The following is a 20410-nucleotide window of genomic DNA, read 5'->3' as shown; positions in this document are numbered from 1 at the left end:
TCATGTTGAGCTTCGGCCTCAAAAACTAGCCGTATTGTTTCTCTAGCCTGATGGACAGAGTGCTTCATGGTTTAGGCGAGTTCGCATTGCCGTACCTCGATGATGTTGCCATATTTTCGGACACTTGGGAATCACATCTGGAGCACTTGCGAGTCGTGTTGAGCCGGTTGAAAAAGACAGGTCTTACTGTGAAACCAGCTAAATGTCACCTAGGTTGCGGTGAAGTGACTTATTTGGGCCATGTAGTGGGGCGCGGCCGGCGTAGACCGTCCGACATCAAGGTAGCTGCTATTGTGAACTATCCCCGGCCAACCACGAAGACGGATATACGGGCCTTTTTAGGTTTAGCTGGATATTACCAACACTATGTGAGAGACTACTCTGACCTTGCCAGCCCGCTAACCGACGCATTTCGCAAGTCGGAGCCCGTTAAGGTGACGTGGGACTCAAAGAAAGAAAATGCGTTCCAAATGCTGAAGCGAGCATTAAGCCATAAGCCGGTTCTGACGGCACCAGACTTTTCGAAAGGTTTCATCATTCAATGCGACGCGAGTGATCGCGGCATGGGAGCGGTACTATGCCAAGAAGATGCTAGTGGTCATGAACGACCAATTTTGTATTTAAGTCGCAAACTAAGTTGTAGAGAAGAGGCATACAGCCCCTCTGAGAAAGAGTGCGCCTGCATTGTGTGGGCCGTTCAGAAGCTGGCTTGTTATGTCTCCGGTTCTAAGTTTGTTGTGGAAACAGACCATTGCTCTCTAACTTGGTTAAGTAGCATGTCCTCTAAAAGCGGCCGTCTGCTGAGATGGAGCATGACCCTCCAGCAGCACAGCCTCGTTGTCCGTTATAAGAAGGGAAAGTTGAACGCGAACGCAGATGCTTTAAGTCGTGCATTCTAGGCCTCGCTTCCTTCAGTGGCCTACTCGTTCCTGCTCGTTAATTACCTCCTCTTACTTCGCGACGACCTGTCCTGTTCACAGGGAGATCGGGGTAAAATTGAATGACCTCATTTGCTTCCTCAGTAGCATGTTTTAGGTCCAAGCAATTTCAAGGGGACCATTCTATTTGTCATTATTATTGCTGATTATTAATTGTTTGTATTTTGTTGTGTTGTTAATTTGAAAACTGGTTGTTTGAGCCTTGTGTACTAGATCGTACACCTGCCTCTTGTTGCAGCGGGAGCAAAAAGGGGATAGCAATTTAGTTAGGTTGATTTGGATTATGGCCTTGTCTGGTGTTTGACGGGAGACAGAGGGCACTTGTTCGTGTTAGGTGTTGCCTTTTGCCGGTTGGTTTTGCAAGCTGCAGAACGACCAACCGGGACCAGTGGCGAGAAGCAATGGCTTAGGAACGACCCGAGCGGAGCTGGTCGAGATGCCTTGGCGACAACGCGGTGAGCAGAGCTGCTGTCCTGGCGAGTCGGACCTGGGCACGTGAAGTTACCTGGCATCCCGACACTGGACGTGAACTTGGACGAGCCTGACGAACATGCGCGCCTGGCATCCGAGCCACGTGGAGGCAGCTCGTCTTCCCGGCGCCTTATCTGAGGGCGGGGATGCTGTTCTGCTAGATGCAGAATTCTGCAAGATTCTGCAATTCTGCAAGAATTCTGCAAGATGCAGAATTTATCCTGCGAGCGCCCAAATTCTCCCTTCACAGGTCAAGATGCTGAGCCGTCAGGCAGCGGTGTCCTGCGGGAGAAGCATCGGCAGGCAACGTGTTCAGACGTGTCAGCGAGTGCCAGACAGCCCGGCGGCGCACCTCCTTTTGCGTGGAGGTCACCGCGCGCGCGAACTTTGAACCGGGTGGCCAGCGCGGTCGCTGGTTGAACCTCTCGGACGACCGTCGAGTGCTGACTTTGTATTGGGCCGTTTGAGTGACAATGGCTCCTCGGGGATTATAAAAGACGCGGCGCGCCGCCTGAAAAACCGCATCCGCCGACCCACCGGGAGACAGTGCCGCTCCCGACTGGGGTGAGATGTGTCACGCGTTTTCGCCGGACGTCGCCGCGCGGGAACAGTCGCGTTTGCTGTGAGATCTCGGCCCCCGTGCCGACCCGTTCATGTCCTGTATAATGACCTGTATATAGTGTATAAAGTCCCTTTTGTTATTCTCATCGACGCCTGGCTCGGAGTCTTCGCTACCAACGCTCTGTCACGAAACGGGTGACGAGTGCTACGGGACCACAAAGTCGTAATAGTGGTGCAGCGGTGCAAAGTCCTAACAAGGCTTTTCACTTAGTCCTTCAGATTGCAGTCAAAATTATTACTTTGCCCAAAATGAAATAGTATGCCTCCGGCGGTTTCTTTTTTTTAACTTGTTGTTAATAAAAATCTACGCAATGCAGCACCGTGAATATTCACCAGGCAAATCACGTAGTGCGACTAAACAATGAATTTGGGAAGATATTTCAAACTTCCGCCTTCGGGCAACATGGGGGCATGTGGGGGAAGAGAGGGGAAGAGCTCGGCTCGGAATCACTCGGGATTGTAAAAAAAAGTCAACAATCGTTCTATCGCAGACGCACAGTCACTGCTCGTGCTCAGCCATTCTAGTATGATTCCCGCCACTCCTGTCAAACTCTTGAAAACGATTAATCGAACATGTCTAATAGATGAAGTAGATTTAAGGAAAGGTGGACATCGATGACGATCAGTCGTTTTGCGGGTTACCTTTAATCGATTAATCGTTCATCAATATTACTTATACTTTACACCGCAGACCATTGGTTTAGTAAAACAAGCTGTAGATGAAAGCATCGAAAGATGAATGACGGCGCTTGTTCCGTCTCATTTGCGTCCCGTGTTGCCTTCACGGTGTTCACGTTCAGACCTTAAGAGGAAGCCGTCTCCATTGCTGCCATCCATGGACTAGGCAACCATAAGAGCACCGGGAATATACATCAGTTGCACAGACACCTGCGCAACGTAAGCTGAAAGTAGGAATAATAACGTTACATAATGTGACTCACGGAATTTAACAAATATTCTTTTGTAACGTCAGTACGAGTGAACATGCGTTCCTCAGTACGAACAACCAAGTACGAATAACCAGTATACGCGCATGTTTAGATGTGCGATTGAGCGGAAACGCGTGATCCAGAGCCGCTATGATTCAGTGGTGCCATCCAGTTAAGGCGCCTGCAAAGGCGAACACTCATGCAGACCAAATTTTTTATAGCTGTTTCTCCTTTGTGAAAAATTCACAGAAGCAATATTACTTGCCCTGCATACACTCGGGCCACGTGTCATATTTGAGTCCAGTCAAGCCGAGTGCTATGAATGATGACGTCCCCACAGCTGGCCTACAATTGTCGAGCTAACACTCACTCCAGAAGAAGCTTAATTTTACACTGTGTTTTGCGTACTTATAGCGTCATATTAGATTTTTATGAGTTATTTCGAGTATAATTGTGCTGTACACTACGATATATTGAATCATGACAGCCGCCTGCGGCGTTTGTCACAATTTTTTTCAGATTTTCCTATAGCGGTATAGTTATATAAACGCTATGCACCAGAGGGACGAGTAGTACGAAGCGCCATTATGCGCTCTGCATGAACCAAACGCTTCTTGTCGAAGTAAACTGCTTTGACACGCAGCCCGCTACATATGCATGGACGTCTGCTGATCGACGCTGATCCAATTTAAATCAGAATGTGGTACATTACGCAAGAGTAAAATAAGAAAGGAACTTTTAGATTAGATATCGTTCGATGCATTACCTTTACAATTTAGCAACGATAGTGACCAATGAACTCACTACGATTGTGATTTTGGTCAAAAAGCATCATAGAATAACGCCCACCTTTTGAACTCGGTGTGCGTTTATCGCCGCACTGTTTGCACAACACCGAACTCAGTCCTTCTCACCCAGTAGTCGGCATGTGCTGCATGTCTTTCCGGAACGACATGTTGTCCAGAAAAATGTGAAAATATTTAATCGCGATCAACAAAACGCACAACCTATGCGCACCTAACATGGGCACAAGTACACAAATTGAACGCCGAAAGACCCGGAATAATTCCAACGCTGTTCCGGCGGCGAGCGGCAGAGGACAGCGACTGGACATGAAAGAGGTGATTTTGAACGTCGGCGGCCGCATTTCACTTGAGGCGATTTGCAAAAACGCGCGTGCACCGTGCGTAGGCGGCACTATGAGGACTCCCACATGGTGAAGGTTAATTTGGAGTCCCCCTTTGCGGCGTCTCACATACCGGAGATATGCCTCGAGCATGTATCATGTCAGTGTTACGGTTACTGTGTGCGGCAGTGAATGCAACGGATGCCAAGCGCCTGAGACTCGGCCTAATGGCCATGCTCGTCAAAATGAAAACACTAGAACGTCAAGTGTGTGCGACGGGATATTACATACTCTCCTTTTCCCTACGTCCACCCCCTCTACGACGAGGAGTGGTTTGTCTCCGAATTCTTCTGTGTGAGTTGACCAGTGCGTTGACGCGACGTGACCTATGCTCACTACCTCTAGGCCAGGCAGTGGTTTCTCTCCGCATTCCTCTTTGTGGTTTAACCGGTGCGCTGACAAGGCCCTCTACCAGGAAGCAAGAGATAAGGAGGTTGCACGGATGGTGTAATGGTGTGAAAAGGCCAGCGAGATGCCAAGAACACATTCTCTCTGCCTTTCCGTCCAGGAGCACACACGTCAAACGTGCCTTTACATTTTGCCTTGAAGCGCACCGCTCATCCGTAAGGATGTATTAAACTTCTGTTATTTATTTTCACATACCTCGTCTTCCCTGCCGGACACTCTCCGATGGTCAACCTGCTTCCAACTCCAAGCAGACGCTGCTGATGGTCGCCGGAACTCTGTCCCCGTAACAACAGGTGGAAGTTCTAACACCGGCGGCTGGATGGACAACATGCCTAATGAATTCCGTTGATCTTAAAACTTTTTGTGCGCAAACAAACAGGGACTTTGGATAGAAGAAACACAAAGACAAGCACTTTCTAACAACCGGTTTTATTTTTGAAGAACAACCTGATTAAATGCCCACAGATCTGCGCGATCTAGTCAACAGGACACGCCTATAGCGCATGTAATACACACATATCTGCGCGATCAAGTCAAGAGAACACGTCTATAGTACATATAACACTTGTGATAAAAAGACTTCAACCAAAGCCACCCGGTCAACATAAAAACAGTAAGGTGCATGAAACAACCACTTAAGATAAAATGCGTTAAAGATGTGATGATTTAAGTGAATTTTCTTTATCCAACAATGAAACAGAAGGATGGCTGATGCATTTTTCTTTTTGTTTTTCAATCGAGTGTGCTTCCACAATTACCCTCGTGGTTTGATTCCTAAGCCTATACAAAATATCGGTGCTACTAAGACAAGGTGAGCAATCATGTTCTTGGCAATGCATTGCCAAATGCGTACTGGGGCGACCTTTCAGACTGGACAAGTGTTCCCTTAACCTCGTGTTAATGTATCTGTTAATGTATGTTTGCGCACAAAAAGTTTTAAGATGAATCTGTTCCAACTAAGCCAACTCGCAGTTATGCTTTAGTTCATTTCTAGTTTTCCCGGCCCTCTTTCTACTGGTCCGAACTATAGCTTAAGCAACCCAGCAATTCTGGTGCCTATTATCGCGGTCAGTGAGTGCAGAGCACGGGTGTTAAGCTGGGTCCTGAAACTTAGGGAATGCCCTGATGAGGTGTTGTTGGTGACCGGATGGTTGCCCTCGTCTGCAGGACACTGGAGAAGAATGATCAAGATCTTGCGATCAGAGAGCCGGAGACAGGTTAGACATTTCAACGAATGTCTAAAGGTGGCCTGCTCGTCTGCTGCCGATGGTCTTTCCAACGTGAAGGCTTTTCGAGACTGGTGCAGACAGGCAAATATTGTGACTGAGGCTATTTGGAACGATGTTCGTCGAAAATTGCCGAAGAAGAAGAAAAGGAAGTGCCAGAGGGACGCCTTCTATTACTAGGCGGTGCAAGGGTGAAAGAACGGCATCAACAGGTACTAAAGTTGGGGCCGAAGTTCTGCGTGGAACCAAGGATCGACATCGTCGACAGGTTAGCACTTACAAGGGGCATTGCTAGGAGTGTACCAGAGAAAGAAAAAGAACGATGTGTGGTGTAATGTGTGCACGTGGTGGCCAAAGCTTCGGTAAGCGATAGATCCAGACCCAATGTTGATAGGACTGCTAAGAATTTTGCTGAGAATAATCTGCGTGTTGTTCAAGCAGACATGGAAGGCTTTCTGGTTGTTTTACCAAATGATTGTTATTTAGAAAAGGTTTGCTAGCGGTGAACAAGTGCTTTAAGAAATGTGACGGGAATGTAGAAAACGTAAAAAAGAAGGTGGTGGACCTATTGAAAAATGTGACCAAGAAAAGCTTGCGCCAGATGTAAAGAACTCAAAAGGAATGAAATTGGAGATATTTTTTACACCAAAAACCCACAAGCAAGGAATTCCGTTTAGGCCAATTGTGTTCGAATGAGGGTGTTGGCAGGTTATGGTCGCGGAGTTCCTGCAAAATATGTTGAATTCCTTAGAAGTACAGGATCCGTACTTATTGAAAAACTCGGAAGGCCTTGTGACTTTTCTGGCATCAGATAAGACAAGCTGCAGCTGGGGATTCAGCATATATGGTCAACATCTCTGCTATTCCTTACCGCATGGGTCCCTAATGTGTAGTGTTAAAGATTGCATAACAAATGAGAATGACGAAGTGTCATTCTGCAACACGTGCGGCATGGCCGTTGAATCCTTCCTTGAACTTCTGCATATTTATATAACGAATACACATCTAGGATTCTGCGATGAAACGTATATACAAGCAAGGGGTGTGTGCATCGGGTCAAAGGTAGCTCCCATCCTAAGTAGCATTTTGGGGGGGAATTTATAATATTTGGGGTTTTACGTGCCAAAACCACTTTTTGATTATGAGGATTATGAGGATTATTTGGGGGGGAAGCATAGACAGAGAGTTGGCCAGAGATTTAGATGTAGTAAATAAGGTATACAGATATGTCGATGACTACTTGATTTTAGGCTGTCATGTAGACAAGGGTGCTATCAGGAATAGGGTTGTAGAAGCCTTCAATTTTCTCGGCAAGGGCTTAACATTTGCTTCTGAAGTACCTGTAGATAATAGCTACAATTTCTTGATGTCAAGTTAGAATTCCTACCGAAACATGTGTGTTGGTCATTCTCACCCCGAGCTGGAAACCCGCTAAGGAACTATGCCTCAAACCACTCCAGGCTTGTGAAGAATGGCATAGTCTTTTCATGTTTCCGGTCAGCGTTATCGAATTCATGTGACCACACTGTAAAGATTGCATTATTTAAGCAAGTTGATAGGTTGATAAAGGCTGGGATTCCCGCTCGCTGTGATGCTGGCGCCGTGCGCTAGACTAATGAAAAAACTCAAATAGGATAAAGGACAATGCGAAAAGAATCAAAGGCAGAAGGATGTACCTTCCAATATTTCAGTGATTCCGTATGTGCACGGCCTTTCACACAGACATAAAAAGGTGGCTGGTAGGTACGCAGTAAAAGTGGTATTTTCGGCGAAAAACAAAATAGGTGGTGTGTGCTCTAAGGTTTAAAATAAGTTCGAAAGAAAGGATGATGTGAAGAAACAATGTAGTGTTAAACATCCGCGCAAGAACCAATTTGTTCAATGCGCGAAGAACGTTGTTTATCAGGTCCCTATGACGTGTGGTCATGTGTACGTACAGCAGACTGCAAGATGCCTTAACACGAGGTTAAGGGAACAGCTGTCCATTCTGAAAGGTCGCCCCAGTACGCATTTGGCAATGCATTGCCAAGAACATGATTGCTCACCTTGTCTTAGTAGCACCGACATTTTGTATAGACATAGGAATCAAACCGCAAGGGAAATTGCGGAAGCACACTGGATTGAAAAACAAAAAGAAAAATGCATCAGCCATCCTTCTGTTTCATTGTTGGATAAAGAAAGTTCACTTCTATCATGACCTCTTTAACGCATTTTATCGTAAGTGGGTGTTTCATGCACCTTAATATTTTTATGTTGACCGGGTGGCTTTGGTCCACGTCTTTTTTTCAGAAGCGTTATATGTACTATAGACGTGCTCTCTTGTCTTGATCGCGCAGATCTGTGTGTATTATATGCGCTATAGGCGTGCTCTATTGACTACATCGCGCAGATCTGTGGGTATATAAGCAGGTGGTTCTTCAAAAATAAAACCAGTTGTTAGAAAGCGCTTGTCCTTGTGTTTCTTCTATTCTACGTCCCGGTATGTTTGCGCACAAAAAGTTTTAAGATGAATCTGTTCCAAGTAGGCCGACCCGCAGTTATGAATACCGTTATTTAGCAAATTGCTTTGCCAAAACTGCTGCTTTCCTGGTCTCGTATTTGACGCCCCTGCCTCTCTTCCCGATTTCAACAATTCCACGCGCCATGCAACCGCAACAATGCCAGAACAACATTCGCCTTCAGCGGCTCACGATCTATTGGTCATTGACTGCCCTGGCACCCAAGCGCGTGACAGCCTCGGCTCGCGCAGCAGCATACCTGTCGAGGTGCTGGCGTGCTCGTCGCCTCTCGCCTTTATCGCGTCACCTGCGATGGTCGATTCATGGGTGTTCACGTGCCCATGACGTCATTGAATAAACGCTCCAAATGTCTTACCGCGGCCCCTAGCTTCAGTGGGCAAGACAATGGCTCGATCGACAATGTATCTAATCGTATGCTCTTGTTTACTCAGGTATGTTATTGCAATTATTGTTTTCGATTTGATGATCACTGTCTGCGGTTGCTGCCTTGCCCACGCAGTATGTTTTCCCGCCTTTCGAGTGCTCTATATTTCCCGCTACAGCTTCTCTTATGTCGAGATGATGAGATCCATACTGGCCCACAGCAGCCTGCACAGTCATTTAATCCCTAGCGATCTAACCAGTCTGACAGCAAGCTTAACACGTTCGAATAGTACACCTGGCTGAAAGAAAGAAGCATGCTCTGCTTCAAGTGGCAATACAGGCAAGGGTTCGGCCAGCGATAGCCCCAGCACATATCTGCGGCCTTGCTTGGTCTACGGGAAGAAATGACTCGCAACCTAGACAAGTTGCAGAAATATGTGTTAATGATAGACGGGATGCCACAGATTCCCGCGTGTCATAATTGGAGCCATCGTATTCATCAACTGTCTCCGCTCTAAAAGGATCTGATTCTTTAGAATCTTGCTTTACCGCACCTAAATCATTTCCGCGAATTGTTTAATGCCGATGATCAAGTCGCCATACGTTAGAATAACGCCCAAGTGTGTTTGACTCCTTCCGCCTTTCCGTTGAGGATAGCTCTCCTTGCAGTCAGTTACGCTCCGATTTAAATACGCACTTGCCCTCCCTTTAAAAAATTATTGCAAAATATGATGATACAGATAATCACTCTAGGCGAAACATCAAGTTGCACAGACTCACAGAACAAGAGAAAGATAATGTTGTCCTACTTAAAGACACGAGCACGGAGTTCTTCCAAAAGCTCACCATTGTTTGTCCTTCAATGGAGTGGTTAAACAGCATAAGAACAAGGGGAAGTGAACGCTCGCGTGCTTTGAGTATAAGGTTATTTGGCTTTTGAAGCAAAATAGACGCAATGAAAAACCTGTCGAAACGAAAGGTCCCATCTCTTCGTACTTCTGAGGATTTACGTAATTTTCAAGCAATGGTGAAGGTCCAGTACGGCGATGTTTTTATTGACGGCGTTCGTTACCATTCGGATGAATCCTCTCTTGTGCATGATATCACCGAACCTACTTCATCATCCACATCTCCCCGTTTTCCATGCCCATTCCGGCTTTGAACGACTTACTTTACTGTATCATATCATAAGAAGCCAACAAACACTGACACCAAGGACAACATAGGGGAAATTACTTGTGTTTAATAAATAAAAAAAACTATAAATTATTGGAAATTAAAGTGGATGAAAAAACAACTTGCCGCAGGTGGGAACCGAACCCACAACCTTCGCATTTCGCGTACGATGCCCTACCAGTTGAGCTACCGCGGCGCCGTTCTCCCATCCATTTTATTGGGTATTTATGTGTCCTAGTAGAACCCTGGGAGTCTTAGCCAGCGCCACCACTCACAGACCTTGGCGGCGGACGTGGAACGTCTTTTTTGCCGCAGGCGTCACGAGAACGTGAACTTTTTGGGTGACGGCAACTGGTCAATAAACCCACATATGCTACCTGAAGGCATCAATGTTGCCGGATTCGAGACCCTCGTTAAGTAATAAACGAGAAGAAAGGGGGTTGACCGAGGGGCCCGAATTTTGTTATCATATCATAAGAAGCCAACAAACGCTGACACCAAGGACAACATAGGGGAAATTACTTGTGTTTAATAAATGACCCGAAGAAACTATAAATTAATGGAAATTAAAGTGGATGAAAAAACAACTTACCGCAGGTGGGAACCGAACCCGTAACCTTCGCATTTCGCGAACCCACAACCTTCGCGAAATGCGAAGGTTGTGGGTTCGGTTTCCACCTGCGGCAAGTTGTTTTTTCATCCACTTGAACTTCCATTAATTTATAGTTTCTTCGGGTCATTTGGAATCTATAGTGATTCCAAAACGGCAGTTAGGGCTTTTCAGAAGGGTTGCATCGCCAAGGAAGCTGTTCGTCTTCTTAGCGGCTCGACTTCATATGCTTTCACAAACCATTCAATTCACTGGTTTCCCGCTCCCGTAGGGTTGGTCGAGGGTGCTACCACGAACCTCAATGAGTCTGCTCACGAGGCTGCGCGTGACCTCACCGACCGCGCTTCCACTATAAGGAGCACTAACTCCCCTCCTCTCTACGCTCACAGGGACGCTCAAGCTACTCACAACGATATTATTAAATATTTCTACATGTCCAGAAGGGTCTTTCCATCACCTCACCCCAAGTTGAATAGGGCGCAAGCCGTTTCGCTTAGGCTTCTACAGACCATGTCTGTCCGCGCTCCACGAGGCTTACCCCTACGTGTATCGCGATGACGCCTGCCCGTCCTGCGGCCAGACCTCCACTCTACCTCCCATCCTCTGGGAGAGCGGGTCGACTTACCCCAAGTTCATCAAGGAGAAGTGGGACTCGCTTCTGCGTAGCCCCTCTCTAGAAAAGCAAATCCAGGCCGTCCGGCGTGCCCGCGACTGGGCCGGTGGGCTAGACCAGCTGGTCCCGGCGTGGGACTAGCCGGGTGCGCGACGAGTTCTCGTCCTCGCCGGGCTGCCATAAAGTTTATTCACTCACTCACTCAATGCCACGTGGTAGTGACTGTGAAGAAAGCAGCCAAACTGTGAAAGACGAAACTAGCGTTTTACTGGGCGAATTTGTGCCCTCAAAAACAGGCTACACTCAAGAAACGGTGACAGCGGCGAGCGCAGTCGGCGATTGTCGAAAATCTGATCAGCGGGTCAAGCGCGTCAGCTTTTACACATCAGTCGTCGAATGTTCCTGAGTAATGGCTGGGACCCGCGTGCCTTCCCCAAAGTTCTACATTATTCGCGTCGCGCACACGTGCGATCAGATTACAAAAGGTTCGGTCACAGACAGCGGATGGAAGCATCGATAACATTCCAGAAACTTCCGATACATGCAGGGGCGTCCTGCGCTATGCTATAACATTTGTTAGGCGGTGTAACGTGCCGCCCGATAAAGACAAACAAGTATACATGTGTCAATACCCCCGTCTTAAAAAGCATCGACCCAATGCTCCAAACGAAAATAATAAATGAAAACATACGTAGCAAAGAGAACAACAAAATTAGGAAGTTCGTCAGTGTCCGTAAAATGGTTTAAGACGCACCACGTGGACCACTTCAGCTCGTGCGCGGCGCCGCTGTGAATGCGAAATGCCGTCTGGCACGACCTCATAGTCCAATGCGCCAATACGTCGAATGACCTTGTAGGGTCCGAAATATCGCCGCAATAGTTTCTCACTCAGTCCTCGTCGGCGTATCGGGGTCCTAACCCAAACACTCTCGCCGGTCTGGCACTCGACAAAGCGTCGTCGGAGGTTGTAGTGTCGGCTGTCGGTACGCTGCTGGTTTTTGATCCGTTGACGGGCGAGCTGTCGGGCTTCTTCGGCGCGCTGGAGATAGCTAGCGACGTCAAGATTCGCTCCGTCAGTGACGTGCGGCAGTATCGCGTCGAGTTTCGTCATCGTGTTATAAAAAAAGAACCCTGACTTTCTCGGGGGACGTAATGACTGTAAACAGAGGCTGGGCCTACTCTCCTGGAGTATTCTTGCTCGTGCCAAGCTTTTCGCAGGCTGCTGTCCATGACATTTTCAGCCGCAGTTTGAATGGTCCTCTTTGAGTCAAATAAACGTTTTCCTGCACAAACATGTTCCAAAATCGTTCGGCGGGTGCCGCGGAGCTCGCTAAACGGAAAGAAAGCATGTACGTCCGCTGTAACTTTAGCCTGGCGCGAGCGGAGATAATGCTCCAGGAGAGCAGGCCCGGTCTCTAGTATGGTCGCTACTGTTCTGCCGGGAAAATCGGTGATGTTGTATGGAAGGTAGATCGCTGTAATGCACGAAAAAGTATAATCAGGCATGACTGACTCATCACAAGCGCCGCAGGCGCGGAAAAGTATGTTTGATGTACCTTTAGCTTCTGCGATTCGCGTACGTGCGACGTACCTTTAGACACAACGATCACCATTGCTGCGTTATTGCCCACTGCTTCACCTGGTTCACCGCATCGGCAGCCAGCATCAGAGCGTAAATCAAATCGCTCATAGGCATGGCCAGCGATTTACCCCACTCCGCAATGCCGGCACGCATAAGGACAAATGCGTTCAAAACGAGCAAAGAAACTTCGCCTCCGTAGTACCTAGGCAAAGTAAGATATTCAAGGAGCAGAAGCCCACCCATTTTCTCGCTCACAGCCTGTCTCACTAGTTCTTGCTCACAAACATCGGGCGACTTCTTAAATATCACGCCCCGCTGGGCTGTAAACACACGCGGAAAATGGACCACGTGAGATATATAGTTTTGGAAACAATTTATTGAAAGATTTCTCAAAGTGCTCTTCAACTTTGCGTATCACACTTGGAGTCTGCAGCCAATACTTAAAAAGTTGATTATTTAAACATAACTAATGCGTTGGTTAAGGGGAAAATAAAAAACAGCCTGAGTAACTCTAGACCAGTGCCAACATTATGTTTTCGGTTGCTCGCGTCCGGAGTGCCTTTCATTTTTAAAACTTTGGCTCAAGTTATTTGGGACAAGTTGTATAAGCAACCTGTATTGATGTTTTGAATATCGATACGACTGTCATCTTTTGGTACTGTGATCAATAAAGCTTCGTGGGCAGTTCCATTTTCTGAAACATTTTTTTAAAGTGCATCAACCTTCCGGCAACCTCCAACACTTCTACCTTGAATTCATATATATACATATATATATATATATATATATATATATATATATATGTCATAACAGAACAAAAAGGATGCCAAGGACAGGTTAGGGGAAATTAGTTGTACTCATTGATTAAAGAAATGATAAATTTATTGAAAATTAAAGTTGATGAAGTAACAACGGGCAGCAGGTCGGATGTGAAGACGAGGGTTTGTATCCCATCCGCGAACAGTTGTTTTTTATTCCACTTTCGTTTTGGTCAATTTATAATTTCTTTTATCGATTAATAACTACAAGCAGTTTCATCTACGCTGTCCTTGGTGTCTATGTTTGTTAGCTTCTTACGATAGTAGCAATAAAAATCGGGCCCCTGGGCTTCCTTTCTTCTCGGTCGTACATATGTATAGGAGGAGGGCGTATATGCCAAATGCGCTCCTGAACAATACTTTGCAATATAGCGAACGCAGTTTAATCATAGATGCGGGACCTCAAAGAGGTGCGAAGTACTGCTAACGCATTTCACTCTTATTTAGCCCTCAATCGTAACCAATTTTTACTTGCGCTGTCCGCACAGGCAGCGTTGCCAACACTCGGCGACTCGGCCGACGGAGATTCGACAAGGAGCTGCTTTAACCCATTAAAGACCAGCGTGATCATATGGTCACGGTAGTCGGCACAGTGGATTTCAATAATTTAAAGATTATCAAAACGGCACCAAAATCGCCTTTGACGTGCAGTTTGACAGATTAGAGTTCCCTTTATGGATACCAAGTGGCAGCAGGTATCAGTCGTTTTGTGGGAGCCCCTCGCAAAGGCGGGAATAAGTGTTGCTCTGGGAGTAGCGTTGCCATACATTGCTCCAAGGGGTAAGTGTGTTTTTTTTTCACTACTTCTTTAAGCAATAGTCAGATATCCTTACCTCCGTATTGTTGTTTGAATATGGGACCTTCGATGAGCATTTGTGAAAGATTAATGTTTGATTTATCCATGAACGAGCGTGTTATCTTACGCGTTGCCATATGGTCACGCTGGGCCTTAAAGGGAAGCTGAAGAGTCTGTCGAATTCAATAAGACGCTCATATACGGATGCGGGAACCTTATAAACCATGTAGGTCAAATTTGGGTTTTTTTTTTCAAATAGGAGCGACGTAATCGTCGGTTGAAATTGCGCTGTAGCTCCGCCCCCCGTCGAATGCCGCGCGCTGCTGCTGACGCTGACGATGCGAGCGGAGACCGGAAACCGCGGTGTTGTGACGTCAGCTTTAGTGTTTTGCTCCTTCGCAGCCTGCGCGACCGTGACTGACCGTGCTTGTTTCTGCGTGCGTGCCGTCCTAATCTGCTTCGATCGACCCTGCATTTCTTTGTTGGTGCGTCTGTGTGTATGTAGAGTGGTGGTCAACGTGCGCAGCATCAACTGATGTGGTGGGCCGATCATGCCGTCTTTCCGTGCAGCCTACGGTTGCACGAACACCAGCGGCCGCGACGATGTTGTCTTCCATTGCTTCCCACAAGACAAGAAGCTTTTAAGGAAGGGGAGGCTGCTGTAAAGCGAAAGAATTTCAAGCCCTCAAGAACAACACTGGTGTGCTCCAACCACTTCCGTGACGACGATTATCACCAGAATTTCCACTGGCAGGATTTCTAAACGCAGCGCGAAAAGATCGGAGCAACGAAAACAAAGACGGCACGAGTGCGGACTGACTGATGATAACTGGTGTTGGAAGGCCTTATGAATACACGAACTCGCCCAAACCTGGATTTTGATTTACTGCGAGCTCCTTCATGTTAGCACGCTGAACGGAAGGTGCATGTTTATTTCCCGCTCTCGACGCAGGTTTCGTCGCAAAGCGCCGCGAATTTTCTATTTGCACGTGTGTTGTAAAACAGCCTGCACGCAGCTACCATAACGCAGTGGAAATGTAGAGTTTGCATGTGCTGGAAAGCCGGCGCACGCCAGGACGCTACGCTCCCCCCGTCTCTCGCGCACAGCGAGAAACCGACCGTCTCACGTAGCCGACGGAATTCGCCGCCTTTACGACTTCGGTTACGAGTAGTGTGCGGATGGCGCACAGATGAAGATCACTACACGTACTGCATGAACCGGGAAGCTTTTCACGCGTTTGAACCGTCTTTGTAGGTTGCCGACAGCTTTGGACAGCGCACAAATGCCGACGATCGCATCCCCGCTTACGTTCCACGAGGAGGCATTCAGGAACACTACACTGCAGTTGTTTGACCGGAAACGAGCTCACTAGATCGGCGAATGATCGGCGAGATCACTAGATCGCTTTGCGAAAAACATACTCACCAAAGAGCATTTCCAACACGAGGAGATCCCAAGACTTCGCTTTCGTTCTCGTCGAAAGCACTGCTCGCACCAGCATCGTTTGCTTCTTCGAGAGGCCGGCTCTTTGCGATCGGCTCGTACATGTAGGGAGCAACGCCGAACTCTTCAGAAAAACGCAGTCTCTCTGAATTTTCTATTACCTCTCAATTTTCCATTACGGCACCAAACTACCTGGCACCGCGCTTCATGTGGAGCGGCAGCGGCCGGTCGCTAAAGTTGACGTCATGGGTCGCCCGACCAATCACAGGCGGAAACGAGACGCGCGAGCTGGGCGTGTCCGCTGCTGCACTTTTTGTCGAAATAAAATATATTTGCGCTTGCTTTCACTCAATTTCGATACGATAATCGAATTCGGAGGGTTGAAAACCATTATGTACACATGTTCACTCATTTTGTCTGGAAAACTTTTCAGCTTCCCTTTAAGGCTACCTAACTTTTTATTTTTTTTTAAACAGCATTCTCATCTCTTGCACGGGTGCTGGCGCGTTCTCGCAGTGGTTATTTCTAATTTTATTGTCTGAATAGGTTGATATTGGAAGAAATAGCTTAGATAGTCGGAGAGGAAGATGACGACGTGGTGATTTATATCGAGCCGCCAGAAGCTCGATATAAATGCGCGGAAAGCCTGTCCGCTTCGGGTATAAAGTATGGTGCCTAAATGCCAAGAACAGATACCTTGTAAACTTCAAAGTGTATCAATGCAAGCAGGGGATCCCGGAACATCTGAAAAATATGAAAAAGGACTTCGGAAAAGCAGCGGCGCCCCTTCTTCAAATGGTGGAAGAACTCGCAGCAGAGGCGCACGACTTTCCTTTCTTTTTCTATTTTGATAACTTATTCACAAGCATGCAGCTACTCAGGCATCTCAAGGCACAGGGCTACGAAGGCACGGGCACAGTGAAGCAGAACCGTGTTCCCAAAGAGTGCCCTATCGCGTGACCAGAATTCGTCAAGCAGCAACCTCGCGGGCGAGAAGATACCGTGCTGAGTGACAATGGGATAATTGTTGCCCGCTCGATGGACAATTCCGTAGTAACGATCGTAAGCACCATTCACGGCGTAGAGCCAATGTCATCTGCAGACAGGTACTCTCGTGTTGAGAAGAAGCGATTCAAGGTGGCCCATCAAAACACTGTTGCTCAGCACAAGTTTTATAGGAGGTACAGACCAGATGGATGCAAATGTAGGCGCTTATAGGATTGCAATCCGTGGCAAAAGGTGGTGGAGGCCGATTTTCACTTGACTTTGTGATGCATCTATTAGCAACGCTTGGGCCCTAATTCGTAGCACAGGGTTCAACGTCACGCAGGTGCAATTCCGCAGGCAAATTTCACAAAGCTACCTGATGCGATGGGACAATAAGCTTAGAGGACCTGGTCGACGCAGAATCCCAAACACTGGTGATGTCCTGAATGCTACACGGTATGACCAAGTGGCCCTCTTTGTTGCACCAATACCTAATAGCAAGAGGTGGAGCCGTGCATGAGATATTTGCAACAGCGTGGTACGCACACAATGCACAAAGTATGATGTCAGCATGTGTATTCCATGATTTAAGCCATATCACACTAAATAAGTGCTCGACTATTCGCTATGTATGTTTTTTGGGATGTTTCATGGCTTGAAATAATTGTTTTTTATCTTCGCGTATTTTGCTGTAGCGTAAGGGCCCAGTGTGACCATATGGTCAAGGGCTATATTTCGAAAACTAATTAGGCAAGAATAATAATTTCTTGCGTGTGAATTATTAGTATAAAGGTAAGGTAATATATTCGATTAATTTTAAGATAGCAAGAAAAAAAGAAACCGGTCCCTAATGGGTTAACGCTTACGCCATTTGACCCGCCTTACAATGAGCGCAATATTTAACTGGAATCCCCTATTAATTTTAACCAACAAGATTATAATATACACCGTGGGACAGGCACGTACCCAGGATTTTTTTTCGGGGGGGGGCCACCACCTCCATCATCATCATCATCATCATCATCATCATCATCATCATCATCATCGTCATCGTCATCGTCATGTTTTATGTCTACTGCAGGACGAAGGCCTCTCCCTGCGATTTCCATTCACGCCTGTCCTGCCCCAACCGATTCCAACTAGCGCCCGTGAATTTCCTGATTTCATTGCTCCACTTAGTGTTTTGTCGTCCTCGATTGCGCTTTCCTTCTCCGGCGCATTACATGACCTGCCCAGCTACGTTTTTTCCTCTTGATGTCAATTAGAATATCGTCTATACCCGTTCGCTCTCTGATCCAAACCGCTCTCTTCCTCTCTCTTAACGTTATGTCTAGCAATCTTCGTTCAATCGCTCTTTGCGCGGTCCTTAACTTGTTCTCAAGTCTCTGCCCCATACGTCAGCACTGGCAAAATGCACTGATTGCACACCTTACTTTTCAATAATAATGCTAAGCTTCCAGTCAGGAGCTGGCAATCTCTGCCGTATGCGATCCAAACTATTTTTATTCTTCTGTTTATTTCCTTCTCATGATCAGGGTTCCCTGTGATTAATTGACCTAGGTAAACGTACTCCTTCACAGTCTCTAGTGGCCGACTGGCGATCCTGATCTCTTGTTCCTTTGCCCGGCTATTTATCATTGTCTTCATCTTCTGCATATTAATATTCAACCCCACTCTTACACTCTCTCTGTTAAGGTCTCCAATCATACGTTGTAACTCGTCTGCATTGTTGTTGAATGGAACAACGTCATCGGCAAACCGAAGGTTGCTGAGATATTTGCCGTCGATCTTTACTCCTAAACCTTCCCAGCTTAATAGCTTGAATTCTTCTAAGCACGCTGTGAATAGCTTTGGAGAAATTGTGTCTTCCTATCTGACCCCTTTCTCTATAGGTTGTCAGGATTGGGGGCTTAATCCCATCGTCCGTGGTCCTTTGCCAAGATTGGAGTACGGCATGAATTCGGAGGTAGCTGGCCCATGCCGTCGTCCAACTTATTTACGCTGAGATCGTTGAAGAAGTGAAGAACTGCTTCTCATCGAGAACGAGGAAAAAGGGTTTATTTACAGAAATTAAATCAGTCTAACATGACTGCTTGAGAAAAAGAGTAACAGTCCAACATGACTGCATGAGAGAAGTGACTCAGTCTAACATGACTGCTCAAGAGAAGTGTCCTCAGCATTCGCACAACCACAGTTTTTATACACTCGATCCGCCGGTCCTACGACGCGGCGACTGTTCGTTTACTCATCACCAACTCGCCGCTGCTCTGCAGACCAGTTTACGTACACAAAGGCAACCGCGCTCTGATGCCCGACGACGGCGTTGGCGGGTGCCGTTCCGGGAACTATCGTTGCCGATCGAAGGTCGCTCGTTGTTCCGTGCCACTCCGAACCGTGAGAAGCACAAAAATACGTCGTCCCCACGGCGGCTTGTCCATGCGTGTCAAATCAGCTCCGCGTTGGGGAACTCCGGAATCATTGTTCACGCACCGAACTAGTTCCGTCACAAAGTCGAAGGGGCTGGAGGAAGGCGGCGAATTCCAGCGCAAAGGTCGCTTCTTTGAACGCCTCCCAGCTGCAGCGACGGAGAGGGTGCGGGATGCGCGTCTTGCACCCCTTGTCGTAATCGGGTGGCAAGGTGGCAATCTTGCTTAGCGGCTCGCCATTCTTAACAGCGCCTCCATGGCCCGGAAAGTCTCGACTGTCTAGCGCTGACAACCGCTAGGCAGGAAGAGAACGGCTGCTGGTCAGGGGGGGATTGATGTCTTGGCTCGCAGCGACCACTTGTGCATTGATGTCACCGCCCCAAAACATCCAACAAGGACAGGCAACTGCAAAATGAACCCCACAACACGGCTCTGCGCCGAGATGACGTGCATTGGCTCTCACTTTAGACTCGCTAGGCTTCAAAAAAACAACAACATAAGTGCAGAAACAAAAAAAAATGCTGCATTTCACTATGCCAATTTCTGAAGCAAATTCTTGCTGACACATTCAGCAATTAATGGAGGGAATTCTGCTGAATGAGAGGGGATTTTCTTCGCCTAAAGAAAAGCTAACACTAGTAACCCCAAAATTTAGGCGGGACCCCCAAACGCAGAATTCAAATTAGCCTGCTCAAACCATCCGCATTGCTATGCAACTTTCCCTTCTTATATCTAACGGAGAAGTTGTACTCTTGGAGAGTGAGGCTCCATCGGAGCAAGCGGCCGTTTTTGTGTGACATTTGATTGAGCCACGTCAGAGGACAGTGGTTGGTCTCGAAGATGAACTTCGCTCCGTACAAGTAACACGACAACTTTTGGGCGGCCCAAACCAAACAAGTGCATTCCTTCTCTGAAGCGCTGTAGGCTTCCTCTCTTACATTTAGTTTACGGCTGGCGTAGAGGATAGGATGCTCCTCGTTATCGTCGCCGACTTGACTAAGTACCACGCCCATACCTCTGTCGCTTGCGTCGCATTGAACTATGAATTCCTTTGCGTAGTCTGGCGCGCGAAGCACAGGGCGAGAAACCAATAGCGTTTTCAAACTTTGGAAAGCGTTCTCTTTGTCCTTATCCCAGTGTACGTTACTCGGTGCTCCCTTTCGGAGGGCGTCTGTTAATGGACTTGCCAATTGCGAGTAATTCGGAATGTACCGTTGATAGTACCCCACAAGTCCCAAAAATGAACGAACGTCCGTTTTCGTGCGCGGCTGAGAAAAATCTCCAATCGTCGCTATTT

At 47.2% G+C, this 20410-nt stretch overlaps 1 protein-coding gene across 1 annotated transcript in view; it reads right to left on the bottom strand.

Moving 5' to 3' along the window:
- Positions 1–2701: 2701 nt before the first annotated feature.
- LOC135909096 (uncharacterized) overlaps positions 2702–20410 on the bottom strand; it is a 37722-nt gene continuing 20013 nt past the window's right edge. Inside the window, exons 2-3 of the mRNA XM_065440931.1 lie at positions 4749–4868; positions 2702–2932 (exon numbers count right to left, since the gene is read on the bottom strand). Of these exons, the coding sequence (XP_065297003.1) occupies positions 2903–2932; positions 4749–4868 (150 nt within the window). The 3' untranslated portion in view covers positions 2702–2902. The remainder of the gene's footprint in view (positions 2933–4748; positions 4869–20410) is intronic.

Source organism: Dermacentor albipictus, unplaced genomic scaffold, assembly GCF_038994185.2.
Source record: "Dermacentor albipictus isolate Rhodes 1998 colony unplaced genomic scaffold, USDA_Dalb.pri_finalv2 scaffold_24, whole genome shotgun sequence".
Lineage (NCBI taxonomy): Eukaryota > Metazoa > Arthropoda > Arachnida > Ixodida > Ixodidae > Dermacentor > Dermacentor albipictus.
The sequence above is the reverse complement of the archived record's forward strand: the minus strand, read 5'-3'. Positions and strand labels throughout refer to the sequence as shown.